The 14,603-nt window shown below is 56.2% G+C and overlaps 1 protein-coding gene across 1 annotated transcript in view; it reads left to right on the top strand.

The window, feature by feature from the left end:
* ATP2A1 (ATPase sarcoplasmic/endoplasmic reticulum Ca2+ transporting 1) overlaps positions 1-14,603 on the top strand; it is a 35,291-nt gene that overhangs the window by 17,077 nt on the left and 3,611 nt on the right. The window contains exons 11-18 of the mRNA XM_043549763.1: positions 1,691-1,793; positions 8,589-8,720; positions 9,086-9,211; positions 10,836-11,054; positions 11,858-12,193; positions 12,389-12,609; positions 13,998-14,200; positions 14,283-14,368. Of these exons, the coding sequence (XP_043405698.1) occupies positions 1,691-1,793; positions 8,589-8,720; positions 9,086-9,211; positions 10,836-11,054; positions 11,858-12,193; positions 12,389-12,609; positions 13,998-14,200; positions 14,283-14,368 (1,426 nt within the window). The remainder of the gene's footprint in view (positions 1-1,690; positions 1,794-8,588; positions 8,721-9,085; positions 9,212-10,835; positions 11,055-11,857; positions 12,194-12,388; positions 12,610-13,997; positions 14,201-14,282; positions 14,369-14,603) is intronic.

Here is a 14,603-nt window from a genome sequence, read left to right as displayed (position 1 = left end):
CAACCCCAGCACCCCCTGACCCCTGACATCCCCCTAACCCCAGCATGCCCCATGACTCTTGACATTCCCATGACCCCTGTGTGACACGCCCCAGGGTAAAACCTGAACCACTAAACTGCTGTGTCCCCTTAACTCTCCAGCCCACGGTGCCTCTTTCACAGCCTTGCTAATGACAAGCAGCTTCTCTAGACTCTGCGCACACACAGCCATTAGCATGTACAGTCACTCCCAGAAAAGTTACATGAGTGTGCTCCCAACCACTCCTGAACTACGACCTTCAAATTCTTAGCCCCAGCCTTGCACCCGAGAAATGTGCATCTTACACTGCTCAGGACCCCCACCCCGAACAGTGTACGCTCGTGAATAGTCCATCATTCCATCAAAGGGAATGATCATGCACCAGCCTTGTTAACCTGACTAGAGATTCCCCAAACACTTCAACTGGTTTAGATAAAACAATAAAACCAGTTTATTAACCAGAGAACAAGAGAGTTTAAGTGATTATAAGTGTTAAGGCACAAAGGTCAGAATGGGTTACAGAAGAAATACAAGATTAACACACATCTATTTCCTAAACTTTACCCAGGCTAATAGTTTTAAACCAAAAAGGTTTCTCTCACCCAAAAACTTTCAGCAATCTGTGCTAATTGGAAAGCCTCCCAACCAGGACCCCCACCCCCAGTTCTCCTATTGTCTTTCAAGTGGTCTTGCTGCCGTGAGTGGAGGTGGGGGAGGAGAGGTAATTTGTGTGTTGTGTGTTCTCTATTCTTATACCCCAACCCCTTGTGCTGGAGAAATCCTTGCTGGGTCATGGGGTTAGGCAGTTCCATTGCATATGTAGTCTGTAAAGTGTCCTTCATATGAATTGTAAATTCTTTTGTCTATACCTTCCCCCCTTCTTTTGAATGCCCGATTAAACAGGTAATGGCTCTTGAGCGCTTGTGCTCAGTCTTTTTTGTTTTTTTCTGGAGAGCTAGTCATAGATTCATAGATATTAAGGTCAGAAGGGACCATTATGATCATCTAGTCCGACCTCCTGCACAACGCAGGCCACAGAATCTCACCCACCCACTCCTGCGATAAACCTCTCATTTATGTCTGAGCTATTGAAGTCCTCAAACCATGGTTTAAAGACTTCAAGGAGCAGAGAATCCTCCAGCAAGTCTATGGGTGTTCTCCAGAATTACAACATATTTTAGCAACACACTTACAGTAAAAGCTCATCATTTTACATGCAGTGCTTTTATATACCTTTTAATGGGACAACGATGTTCAGCAGATTATGAGTTTTCAAATAATACCTCACAAGGTATACTTTGTACAAAATTATATAATAACCATATAAAAGTGCTGAACATGGCAGTACAGGATGTCACACCCTGACTCTCCCAACCCCAGCATCCCCCATGACCCCTGACATCCCTAACTCCAGCATCTCCCATGACCCAAACCCCCAGTATCCTCAGCCACCGTGCAACCCCCACAGTCCCACCATCCCCATGACTCCACTCTGCCGCTGACTTCCCCTCTGGGGCAATCTGTCACCATCCTTCATTGCTGCCTCTTGGTGTCCCCTCTCTCCCCCATCTCTGTGTGTCCCTGTCCTCCCTCCCCTTCCTCATCTCTGTGCACCCCCCTTTCTTTCCCACATCTCATCTCCCCCTCACTCCCCTACCCTGTGTCTCTGCAGGCTGAAGAATGACAAGCATGTGAAGGCTGGGCAGTACGATGGGTTGGTTGAACTGGCCACTATCTGTGCCCTCTGCAATGATTCCTCCCTGGATTACAATGAGGTGAACACCCCACATCCCGCCTGGGTCACCCTGCACCCCCAGGTCACCCTGCAACCCCCATTCTCCATCACACCTGCGTGACCCTGCACCCCCCATTCCCCACATCCCGCCTGGGTCACCATGCACCCTCCATTCCCCACCCCGCCTGGGTCACTCTGCACCCTCCATTCCTCACATCCCGCCTGGGTCACCCTGCACCCCCCCAGGTCACCCTGTCTGGGTCACCCTGCACCCCCCATTCCTAACCCTGCCTGGGTCACCCTGCACCCCCCATTCCCCACATCCCACCTGGGTCACCCTGCACCCACCAGGTCACCCTGCAACCCCCATTCTCCATTACACCTGCGTGACCCTGCACCCCCCATTCCCCACCCAGCCTGGGTCACCCTGCACCCCCCATTCCCCACATCCCGCCTGGGTCACCCTGCACCCCCCAGGTCACCCTGCCAGGGTCACCCTGCACCCCCCATTCCCTGCCGCGCCTGGGTCACCCTGCACCCCCCAGGTCACCCTGCAACCCCCATTCTCCATTACACCTGCGTGACCCTGCACCCTCCATTCCCCACCCTGCCTGGGTCACCCTGCACCCCCCATTCCCCACCCTGCCTGGGTCACCCTGCACCCCCCAGGTCACCCTGTCTGGGTCACCCTGCACCCCCCAGGTCACCCTGCAACCCCCATTCTCCATCACACCTGCTTGACCCTGCACCCCCCATTCCCCACCCAGCCTGGGTCACCCTGCACCCCCCATTCCCCACATCCCGCCTGGGTCACCCTACACCCCCCAGGTCACCCTGCCTGGGTCACCCTGCACCCCCCAGGTCACCCTGCAACCCCCATTCTCCATTACACCTGCGTGACCCTGCATCCTCCATTCCCCACACTGCCTGGGTCACCCTGCATCCCCCATTTCCCACCCCGCCTGGGTCACCCTGCACCCCCCCATTCCCTGCCCCGCTTGGGTCACCCTGCACCCCCCATTCCCCACCCGCCTGGGTCACCCTGCACCACCCAGGTCACCCCGCCTGGGTCACCCTCAACCCCCCATTCCGCACCCTGCCTGGGTCACCCTGCACCCCCCAGGTCACCCTTCAACCCCCATTCTCCATTACACCTGCGTGACCCTGCACCCCCCCATTCCCCGCCCTGCCTGGGTCACCCTGCACCCCCCATTCCCCACCCCGCCTGGGTCACCCTGCACCCCCCAGGTCACCCTGTCTGGGTCACCCTGCACCCCCCAGGTCACCCTGCAACCCCCATTCTCCATCACACCTGCTTGACCCTGCACCCCCCATTCCCCACCCTGCCTGGGTCACCCTGCACCCCCCATTCCCCACATCCCGCCTGGGTCACCCTGCACCCCCCAGGTCACCCTGCCTGGGTCACCCTGCACCCCCCATTCCCCACATCCCACCTGGGTCACCCTGCACCCCCCATTCCCCACCCCGCCTGGGTCACCCTGCACCCCCCAGGTCACCCTGCCTGGGTCACCCTGCACCCCCCATTCCCCACATCCCGCCTGGGTCACCCTGCACCCCCAGATCACCCTGCAACCCCCATTCTCCATTACACCTGCGTGACCCTGCACCCCCCATTCCCCACCCAGCCTGGGTCACCCTGCACCCCCCATTCCCCACCGCACCTGGGTCACCCTGCAACCCCCATTCCCCACCCTGCCTGGGTCACCCTGCACCCCCCATTCCCTGCCCCACCTGGGTCACCCTGCACCCCCCAGGACACCCTGCACCCCACATTTCCTACCCCGCCTGGGTCACCCTGGATTCCTCCCTCCTAGGTCACCCTCACCCCCCGTCCCTCTCACTCCTACCTGGGCCCACGGCCAGATTTAGGGGCAGGCATTGGGGTGCTGTTTTTGTTGTTAGTAACAACAAATGATGGAAGTCCTATTACTAAGGAATTAGCGGATTTACCAAAATATAAGCAATGGAAATGTGAGGAAAGTGATGGACAGTCGTCCAGTTTTCCTGGCGGCGTAAAGGCGAGTGAAGATAAAGAAGAATGTGGCTCACATGAAAAGGAAGAAAAGTAATGACAAAGAGAAATCTGGTTTACATTAAAAGGAGAGAAATGATAAAGAAGAATCAGCCTTCCACGATGAAACAGCAGTGAGAAAAATTGCACACCACAACTCGATACATCAGATCTTGCTTTATGGCCGGCGATCCTAAACTCTGCCGATATGGATCGTACAATTTGGAACGGGGCGGGGAAAATAGAGGGTTTGATATTTCCAGTAAATGAGCAGAAGCGACACTTCTCAAAGTCACACTGTGATACAGTGCTCGAGAATGGTGAGACACTGAATCGGCGTTGGCTAGTATGCTCGAAAGCAACAGACAAAGTGTTCTGGGTTTGTTGCAAAACATTTGACAAGATTGCCAAATCATTGCTTGCATTTTCCAGGTACAAGTTACTGGCGTAACTTAGCTGATGTTCTGAAGCAACATGAAAAGTCACTCAGCCATTTTACAGCCTACTCCAAATGGATGGAGGTCGAGTCAAGGCTCAAGCTGAATAAATGCACAGGTGCAGAAAACCAGTGCGTTATTAACGTAGCAACTCAGCACTGGAGGAAAGTGCTTGAGCATCTGATCTCAATTACCCTCTTCCTTGTAGGGATAGATTGACTGTTATATGTGGGGCGGTGGGGGGGAGGAAACCACACACACACACTGAAGCCAGTTCCCTTGGCTCACTGGTTTGGGGGACAGGATGGCTTAACAGGGGAGCTCCAGCTGGTGCTGGCGGCCGCTCCGGCACTGCATGTCACTGCTCCCTGCTGAGGCTGCTGCTGCTGTCCCAGGGATGCCACATGCTGGGCTCTTGCTTCCCACCCACCACCGCCCATTCCCATATCCCCTTCTCTTCCCCATCCCCTCCTGTTTCCACTCCCCACTGTCCCGTGCCCCATATCCCTCCCCTTCTCTTCCCCTCCCCTCCACATCCCACCCCCCCTTCTCCACTGTCTCTTTCCCCCCACCCCACCCCACCTCTTGCCCTGCCTCTGCCCCCACAGGCACTCCCGCTTGTACAGGAAACAAGCAGGCACTAGGGACCCAGGAGGCGGCATCCAGCTGTCAAGGCAGACACCTGGAGAACATGTGCTCCATGTGGAGAGGGTGGGAGGGGGAGGCACAGTGTGGGAAGGACAGAGCCCCCCTTCCCCTGCCCTTGAAGGACAGCACCACGCTCGCAGAAATGGGGGCGTGAAATGACACATGACCCCATGTAACTCCCCGCACCTCGCCTCTTTTGGGGGGGCAGTGCCCTCCCTACAGCCCCCCCCCCCAAACTACACCAATGCTCTTCCTTGCAAAGAATAATTTGTCTTTCCGGGGCTCCTTGGATAAGTTGTTCACTGAACATAACAGTAATTTCCTTGGTTTGGTAGAGCTCCTTGCGAAATACGACGATGTCATGCTTGAACACCTACTATGAGTAGTTCGTAAAGAAGCAATGGACCATTACTGTAGCAAAGCAATTCAAAATGAATTGATTGACTTTATGGCAAGGAAGGTGCTTGTTACCACATTGATGCAGCTCAGCAAAGCAAAGTACTACGCTATAATAATGGACTGCACTCCCAACAGTCGCCGTGAAAAGATGCCATTTACAGTAAGATTTGTTGACGACGAGGATGGCTGTATCCAAGGAAAGGAACACTTCACCTGTTTCCGACTCTACTGGAAAAGGCCTAACAGAACTATTCATGAACGACACTAAGCTGGGGGGAGAGGTAGATATGCTGGGGGGGTAGGAATAGGGTCCAGAGTGACCTAGACAAATTGGAGGATTGGGCCAAAAGAAATCTGATGACAAGGACAAGTGCAGAGTCCTGCACTTAGGATGGAAGAATCCCATGCACTGCTACAGGCTGGGGACTGACTGGCTAAGTGGCAATTCTGCAGAAAAGGACCTGGGGATTACAGTGGACGAGAAGCTGGATATGAGTCAGCAGTGTGCCCTTGTTGCCAAGAAGGCTAATGGCATATTGGGCTACATTAGTAGGAGCATTGCCAACAGATCGAGGGAAGTGATTATTCCCCTCTATTCAGCACTGGTCAGGCCACATCTGGAGTACTGCGTCCAGTTTTGGGCCCCCCACGACAGAGAGGATGTGGACAAATTGGAGACAGTCCAGCGGAGGGCAACAAAAATGATTAGAGGGGTGGGGCACATGACTTATGGGGAGAGGCTGAGGGAACTGGGATTGTTTAGTCTTCAGAAGAGAAGAATGAGGGGGGATTTGATAGCTGCTTTCAACTACCGGAACGGGGGTTCCAAAGAGGATGGAGCTCGTCTGTTCTCAGTGGGGGCAGATGACAGAACAAGGAGTAATGGTCTCTAGTTGCAGTGGGGGAGGTCTAGGTTGGATATTAGAAAACACTGTTTCACTAGGAGGGTGTTGAAGCACTGGAATGGGTTACCTAGGGAGGAGGTGGAATCTATCCTTAGAGGTTTTTAAGGTCAGGCTTGACAAAGCCCTGGCTGGGATGATTTGATTGGGGATTGGTCCTGCTTTGAGCAGGGGGTTGGACTAGATGACCTTTTGAGGTCCCTTCCAACCCTAATGTTCTATGATTCTATGAAAGCTTCAGGACTGCTGTGGCCACGCTATGACAATGGCGCGAACATGAAGGGAAGAAACAGTGGTGGCCAGGCAAGGATCCTTGCTCTGAATCCAAGGGCTTTCTTCGTGCCTTGTGGCGCCCATTCCCTCAACCTGGTTATATCAGACACAGCTTTGTCATCTTTAGATTCAGTATCTCTCTTTGGAGTACTGCAAAAGATATACGTCTGGTTTTCAGCATCAACTATCAGGTGGACAATGTTACAAATCTAATGGTGCAGTTGCTAAGTGACACTCACTGGGAGAGTCGCATTGGCAGTGTGAGGTACCAAGTGACTGAGGTTTACAATGCTTGATGGAACGGTCGCAGTCGAGTAAAGCCAAGGCCGGAATGCAGCATGAGGTGCCAAGCCTGGCAAACCAGATCACTGACCTCAAATGTCTGGTCTCAATTGTGGTTTGGCATGATATCCTGTTCCAAGCAAATGTTGTAAGCATGGCACTAGAAACTCAATCGATGGACATTGTGATCGCTACTACTTTGATGATGTTCTGGGCCAAGGTGTTCAAAGCACCACAGGCCGGCAGAGGCATTCTGAGAAAACGAGACCCACGCGCAGCTAAGCAGCGAGTTATTGGCTTTATTGAAGGTTAGTGACACACCCGCAACGGGGACTCCCAGCATTGCTGTCACGGAGGTGGAGAACCCAGCACACTTGCCTGGGATGGAGTCCGACGAAGGGGCAACCAGCGAGCCGTAATAAGCAGTACACAGAAACAGCTCATGAATATATAATTAGGTACTTCCCTAAGGGGGCTTTCCGCTACCTGGCAACGGGCCATGCAAGGCAGACAAAACCGGCCTCAAACCGGTTAAAGTTGGTTCTCCATGTCCTACAGTGACCGAGCGGCCTCGAGAAAGAGATAGCTAGGCCATAACAAGGTCTTCCGCAGTCCCTTACAGATGAGAAGCTGCCTTGATTTTGCTGTGGCTTTGATTTGAAGATGCCATCACTGCTGCCAAAGAAATGGCAGAAAACTTAGGAGTTGAGCCTGTCTTAAAGGAAACTCATGTTCACCGGAAGAAGAGACAGTTTGGATACGAGGGTAGAGATGAGGTGATGGGATGCTCAGAAGAAAAATTCAAGAGGGAGTTTTTTTGCTCACTCATTGACACTGCTCGAGTGTCCAACGAAGAAAGGTTCAGACAAATGAAGCACCGTGAAAAGATCGGGGGGAGGGTGTTGTATGACCTTAATAACCTGCTGGCAGACAGGAAAACACTCTTGAACAATTGTACAAACCTTCACCGGATGCTGACACATGGGGAATATTCGGACATCAATGATAAAGACCTCTATGTCAAATTGGACCACATCCATAACATTTTACCACTTGGTAAGCGCTCTCCACTCCAACTTCTCCAATTCATTCATGATGCAGAGCTAAAAGACTCTTTTCCTAATGTGTGGACAGCTTTGAGGATTCTGCTCATGTTGCCAGTCACAGTTGTGAGTGGTGAGTGCAGTTTTTCAAAGCTCAGGCTCATTAAAACACATCTTCCATTGATGACGGCCAATGAGAGATTGACATCACTTGCTATTTTATCACTTGAAAAAACCATTGGCCAGTCTTTGGATCTCTCGGACGCTGGGCTTCAGTTCATGAGGGCAAAGGCGAGAAAAGCCACCTTTTGAACCAAAGGACTAGGGTTAACTTTCTAAACCTGTCACCTACTGTAACACTAACTAATACAGGTCCACCCAAGGTCAGTGCACAGTTCCATTTCTTGATGTTAGTACATTTCAGCTATTCTTAAAATTAAAAGGTTTCTATAAGTTTAAAGGAAACAATTTTTTTATCTGCCTATATATCGCATGAATAAATACAGATTTTACAGATCCTAGCGTGCAAATTTATTGTCTTATATGACGGGGATAAATCATGCATGCACATTGTGCCTCACAGTTGTGAAATGGGCTACAAATGCAATAAAATATAAGGTATTCAGAAGTTTAACAAATGTGGGGGGTGCGGGAGCTGACGATGCTCCTCTCCTGGGGTGACATTTGGTCTATTGCCGGCCCTACCTGGGCCACCTGCATCCCCCATCCTGCTGCCCACCTGCCAGCATTACCCAGATCCCGCATGACCACCCTGCTGCCTGGACACGCCCGTCCCTGACCTGCTGCATGTACTTCCAGGCCAAGGGTGCCTATGAGAAAGTGGGGGAAGCCACCGAGACGGCTCTGACCTGCCTGGTGGAGAAGATGAATGTTTTCAACACAGATGTGCGGAGTCTGTCCAAGGTGGAACGCGCCAATGCCTGCAACTCTGTAAGTGTTCATCCACCAGGATCTTTGCCCCAGATACCACCCCTCTGCCCCCTCCAGGACCCCCCAGTGCCCCTGCCCACCATGCCAATGCCTGCAACTGTGTGAGCATTTGCCCCCCTACTACTCATACCCACCCACTCTGCCTCCTCCCATCTGGCCCAGCTGGAGATGTGTTGTGCTGGGCTCCCCAGGGGGTCACACTCTCCTGGTCTGGTCTATTCCCCCCCATCCCCTCCCCCAGGCTGGCCGGTTAGGGTCTGTCCCTGTGGTCCCTGAGTCGGGGGGAGGAGCTGCCCTGGGCTCCATGTCTGGTGCTTTTTGGGGGTCACTGCTCCCCCATTAGCCCCTATTCTGCCCCCCCCCAGGTGATTAAGCAGCTGATGAAGAAGGAGTTCACCCTGGAGTTCTCCCGTGACAGGAAGTCCATGTCTGTGTACTGCTCCCCTGCCAAGGCCTCCCGCGCAGCTGTCAGCAACAAGATGTTCGTCAAGGTCAGTGCCAGGCTCCCATCCCCACGGAAACCAGGGTACCCTGGGTATCCCCCAGCTGCCTCCTCTGATCCCCACGGAAACCAGGGTACCCAGTGTCACAGAGCTACGGTGGGTTGGATGCTCTGTCTTTTATCCAAACCCTTTGGGAATGCCTCTATTGTTTACTAGGCCTAGGCCTAGCTTGTCACCAGGGGGAGCCACATGGCCCCACAATTCTGAGAAGGGGCTTCTGGGTACCAGCCTCCCTGTCTCTCGGTGACCTCCTGCCAGTCAGGGAGCCGGAGCCAGTGGAGCGTCCATCCGCCTCTCTCTCTGTCCTTCCGTCTCTCGCTCTGTCCCTGCTGGGGTCTGTTCGTCTGCCTCTCTCTGTCCGTCCGTCTCTCGCTCTGTCTGTCTGTCTCTCTCTCTCTGTCCCCGCTGGGGTCCATTCGTCCGCCTCTCTCTCTGTCCATCCGTCCGTCTCTCACTCTGTCCTCGCTGGGGTCCGTCCGTCCGCCTCTCTCTGTTCGTCCGTCTCTCACTCTGTCCGTCCACCTCTCTCTCTCTGTCCCCACTGGGCTCCGTCCGCCCGCCTCTCTCTCCATCCGTCTCTCGCTCTGTCCCAGCTGGGCTCCGTCCGTCCGCCTCTCTCTGTCCGTCCATCTCTCTCTCTGTCCGTCTGTCTCTTGCTCTGTCCGTCCGCCTCTCTCTCTGTCCATCTGTCTCTCTCTCTGTCCGTCCGTCTCTCACTCTGTCCCCACTGGGCTCCGTCCATCCGTCTCTGGCTCTGTCTGTCCGTCTCTCTCTCTCTGTCCCCACTGGGCTCCGTCCATCCATCTCTCTCTCTGGCCGTCCGACTCTCGCTGTGTTGGTCCGCCTTTCTCTCTGTCCCGTCCATCTCTCGCTCTGTCCTCCCTGGGCTCCGTCCATCCGTCTCTTTCTCTGTCCGTCTGTCTCTCTCTCTGTCCCCGCTGGGCTCCATCCATCCATCTCTCGCTCTGTCCGTCCATCTCTCGCTCTGTCCGTCCACCTCTCTTTCTGGCCGTCTCTCGCTCTGTCCCCACTGGGCTCCGTCCGTCCGCCTCTCTCTCTGTCCGTCTGTCTCTCGCTCTGTCTGCACTGGGTTCCGTCCATCCGCCTCTCTCCCTGTTCATCCGTCTCTCGCATTGTCCATCCGTCTCTTGCTCTGTTCCTGCTGGGCTCCATCCGCCCGCCTCTCGCTCTGTCCGTCTGCCTCTCTCTCTGTCCGTCCACCTCTCTTTCTGTCTGTCTGTCTCTTGCTCTGTCCCCACTGGGCTCCGTCCATCCGCCTCTCTCTCTGTCCATCCATCTCTTGCTCTGTCCCCGCTGGGCTCCGTCCATCCATCTCGCTCTGTCCGTCCATCTCTCGCTCTGTCCCCGCTAGGCTCCGTTCATCCGCCTCTCTCTCTGTCAATCCTTCTCTCTCTCTGTTTGTCCACCTCTCTCTGTCTGTCCACCTCTCTGTCCGTCCGTCTCTCACTCTGTCCCTCCACCTCTCTCTCTGTCCGTCCGTCTCTCGCTCTGTCTGTCTGTCTCTTGCTCTGTCCCCACCTCTCTCTGTCCGTCCGTCCATCCATCTCTCTCTCTCTCTCTCTCTCTCTCTCTCATGCTCTTGCTCCCAAAGGGTGCCCCTGAGGGGGTTATTGACCGCTGTAACTATGTCCGAGTGGGCACCACCCGTGTCCCCCTCACACCCCTGGTGAAAGACAAGATCTTGACCGTCATCAAGGAGTGGGGGACGGGGCGGGACACACTGCGCTGCCTGGCTCTGGCCACACGCGACACCCCCCCAAGGAGAGAGGACATGGTGCTGGAGGACTCCACCAAGTTTGTCGAGTATGAGGTCAGGTTCAGCCCCCCCCACCCATGGGATGGTGGGGCAGTGTTTGCGGGGGGTCAGTGCTGGTTGGGAGAGTGGTTGGGGGGTCGGATGGGGGCTGGTTGAGGCAGTGGTTGGGGGGTCGGATGGGGGCTGGTTGAGGCAGTGGTTGGGGGGGGTTAGGGTGGGGGTTGGTTGGGGCAGTGGTTGGGGGGTTGGTTGGGAGAGTGGCTGAGGGCTCAGGGTGGGGATTGTTGGGGGGATGAGCATGGGGGTTGGTTAGGACATAGTTGGGGGATGAAGGCAGGGGCGTGGTTGGGGAGGGTTTGGGGAGATGAAAGCAGGGGTTGGTTCAGGGCTGGGAGTGGGGGGCTGGGGGGTTGTTTAGGGAGTGGTTCAGGGAATGGGGGCGAGGTGGTTGGGGCATGGTTTGGGGGTGAGTGTGGGGATGTGGTTAGGGGATGGGTAGGGCAGTTGGGGGTGAGGATGGGGTGAATGGGATGGGGTAGTTGGGATGTGTTTGGGAGATGGAGAGGGTTGGTTGGGAGAGTGGGGGTGGGGTTGGGGGATGGGAGTATGGTTGAGGGCATGGATGGGGGAGTGTGCGGGGGTTGGTTAGAGCATGTTTGGGGGCTGGGGGACTGGTTGGGGCATGGTTGGGGGATGGGGCATGGTTGGGGAGTGGTTGCGGGATGGGGCAGGGGTTGGTTGGGGTGTGGTGGGGGGATTGGGGCTGGTTGGGGTTGGGTTGGGGGATGGGGGTTGGCTGGGGTCTGCTTGGAGGGTTGCTATGGGCGCAGCATGTGCTAATAGCTCCCCCCCCAAAGGTGGACCTGACCTTTGTGGGCTGTGTGGGGATGTTGGACCCACCCCGGAAGGAGGTGATGGGCTCCATCCAGTTGTGCCGTGACGCCGGCATCCGCGTCATCATGATCACGGGGGACAACAAGGGCACGGCCATCGCCATCTGCCGCCGCATCGGGATCTTCACCGAGGAGGAGGAGGTGATGGGCAGGGCCTACACAGGCCGCGAGTTCGACGACCTGCCCCCCGCCGAGCAGCGCGAGGCCTGCAAGCGGGCCTGCTGCTTCGCCCGTGTCGAGCCCACCCACAAATCCAAGATCGTGGAGTTCCTGCAGTCCTTTGACGAGATCACAGCCATGGTGAGGGGGGACCCTAGGGGGGTGCCATAGTGAGGACGGGATCACTGGGGTGGGGGCAGAGAGCAGGGGAAGGGAAGAGGGTCCCTGCCATGGCAGGAGGAGACAGGCTGTGCTAAGGGACTGTGAGCTCGGGGATGCGGGGGTCAGCGGGGTTTGGGGATCCCACACTCAGTGGCTTACCCCCCTCACACACAGACAGGCGACGGGGTGAATGATGCCCCTGCGCTGAAGAAGGCCGAGATCGGCATCGCCATGGGCTCTGGCACAGCTGTGGCCAAGACGGCCTCCGAGATGGTCCTGGCTGACGACAACTTCTCCACCATCGTGTCTGCCGTGGAGGAGGGCAGGGCCATCTACAACAACATGAAGCAGTTCATCCGCTACCTCATTTCCTCCAACGTGGGCGAGGTCGTATGGTGAGTGCCCCGCCCCCCGACTGCAACCATCCTGTCCCCTCAACCCACCCCCAGCCATGCCAACCTTCGCTCCCCTCCCCAGCCACGCCAGCCTTCTCCCTCCTCTTCCCCAGCCATGCCAGACGTCCCCTCCCCTCTCCCAGCTACACCAGCCTTCCCCTCCCCTCCCCAAGCCACGCCAGCCTTGTCCCTCCCCGCCTTCCAGCCACGCCAGACTTGCCCCCACCCAAACCCGACTTGTCCTTCCCCTCCCCCAGCCACACCAGCCTTGTGTGATGAAGTGGGAATTTTCTGTAGTGTTTTTGAGTCCTATGTGGGCCTCAGTTTCCCCTGTATTTTGCAAAAAGAAAAGGAGGACTTGTGGCACCTTAGAAACTAACCAATTTATTTGAGCATGAGCTTTCGTGAGCTACAGCTACAGCTACAGCTCACTTCATCGGATGCATGCTCATGCACGAAAGCTCATGCTCAAATAAATGGGTTAGTCTCTAAGGTGCCACAAGTCCTCCTTTTCTTTTTGCGAATACAGACTAACACGGCTGTTACTCTGAAATCTGTATTTTGCATGGCTTCCTGGGGCAGGGCGGGGCTAAATTTGCTCTCACCACAGTGTGTGTCACCTCACTGACTGAGCAGGAGAGGCGATTCCAATGGGCTGGCTGAGGCCCACCTCCTCAATGGAAAATCAGAACAATGGAAGCCCCTCCCCAGGACATGGACCGCTGCGCCCACCCAGCCAGCAGGCGATGGGTTCCCCGCCTCTCAGCTGGAGGCTGAGCAGAGATCCAGCTCCAACTGGACTAGGGGCTGAGGTGGGGGTGGGGGAATAGAGGGCTGCCTGCTGGAAGCTCTTACCTGGGACCTGCCAAGTAGGTCAGACAGAGGGACAGACAGACAGACAGAGCCTGTGCCAAGGGTTTCCCCACAGCCTGGCAGGGCTCTGGGCTGAGCAGAATGGACTGGGCTGTAACCTGCACCCCTCTGCGCGACCCTAAGGGCTCCCTGTGCCGTGCCCAGCTAACACACCTGACTGCACGCCAGCGCTGTGGGACTGTCCCTGCCACGCTGGGCGAGGGGCACCGTCCTGGCAGCGTGGGCGCGTCTCTGCCAGGGTCTGGCTCAGCGGGACTCACTGGGCAGAGCTCACGGGGGAAGCAGGAGGCTGCAGCCCAGAGATCCAGTCCAAGGAGGCAGTGAGGCCAAGTGGCCGACCCTGGAGGAAGAGGGAGACCCCGGGGGTTTGACACACTGAAGGAGACCCCTAGAGACGGCTGCAAAGCTGGGGGCGTCGCACTGATCCTGGGGATCCGGGACACCTTGCCCTGCCCCCCCCCGAACACACCAGCCCTGTCCCTCTTCTGTCTCTCACTCCCCCTGTCTCCCCACAGTATCTTTCTCACAGCTGCTCTGGGCCTTCCAGAAGCCTTGATCCCCGTGCAGCTGCTGTGGGTGAACCTGGTGACTGACGGGCTTCCGGCCACTGCCCTGGGCTTCAATCCCCCGGACCTGGACATCATGGACAAGCCGCCCCGCAGCCCCAAGGAACCCCTCATCAGTGGCTGGCTCTTCTTCCGCTACATGACCATTGGCGGTAAAGCCCTTCCACCCTCTCCTGCAAAGCCCCATCCCCTTCTGCCCCGCATTCATGCCTCCCCTCTCTGCTCTGCCCACAGGCTACGTCGGAGCTGCCACGGTGGGTGCCGCTGCCTGGTGGTTCCTCTATGCAGAGGATGGTCCTGGCGTCTCCTATCACCAGCTGGTGAGAGCTGGCCCCAGTGCAAAGCTGGGGGGCCTATGCTGTGTGTGTGTGGGGAGGGCTCAGCTGGGTGCTCTCCCCAGCAGTCAGTCCTGGCCCCAATGCCCCAGTGCAGAGCTGGGGGAGCCTGTGCTCGGGGGGGGGGCGGGTGGGGAGGGGAGGGGATTCTGTGTCCCTTGCAAGGAGTCGTGTGGGGCAGGAGTTCGGCTGGCAGCACTGTGCTGTCTGCATTTTGACA

This window comes from Chelonia mydas, chromosome 6, assembly GCF_015237465.2.
Source record: "Chelonia mydas isolate rCheMyd1 chromosome 6, rCheMyd1.pri.v2, whole genome shotgun sequence".
NCBI lineage: Eukaryota > Metazoa > Chordata > Testudines > Cheloniidae > Chelonia > Chelonia mydas.
The sequence above is the reverse complement of the archived record's forward strand: the minus strand, read 5'-3'. Positions and strand labels throughout refer to the sequence as shown.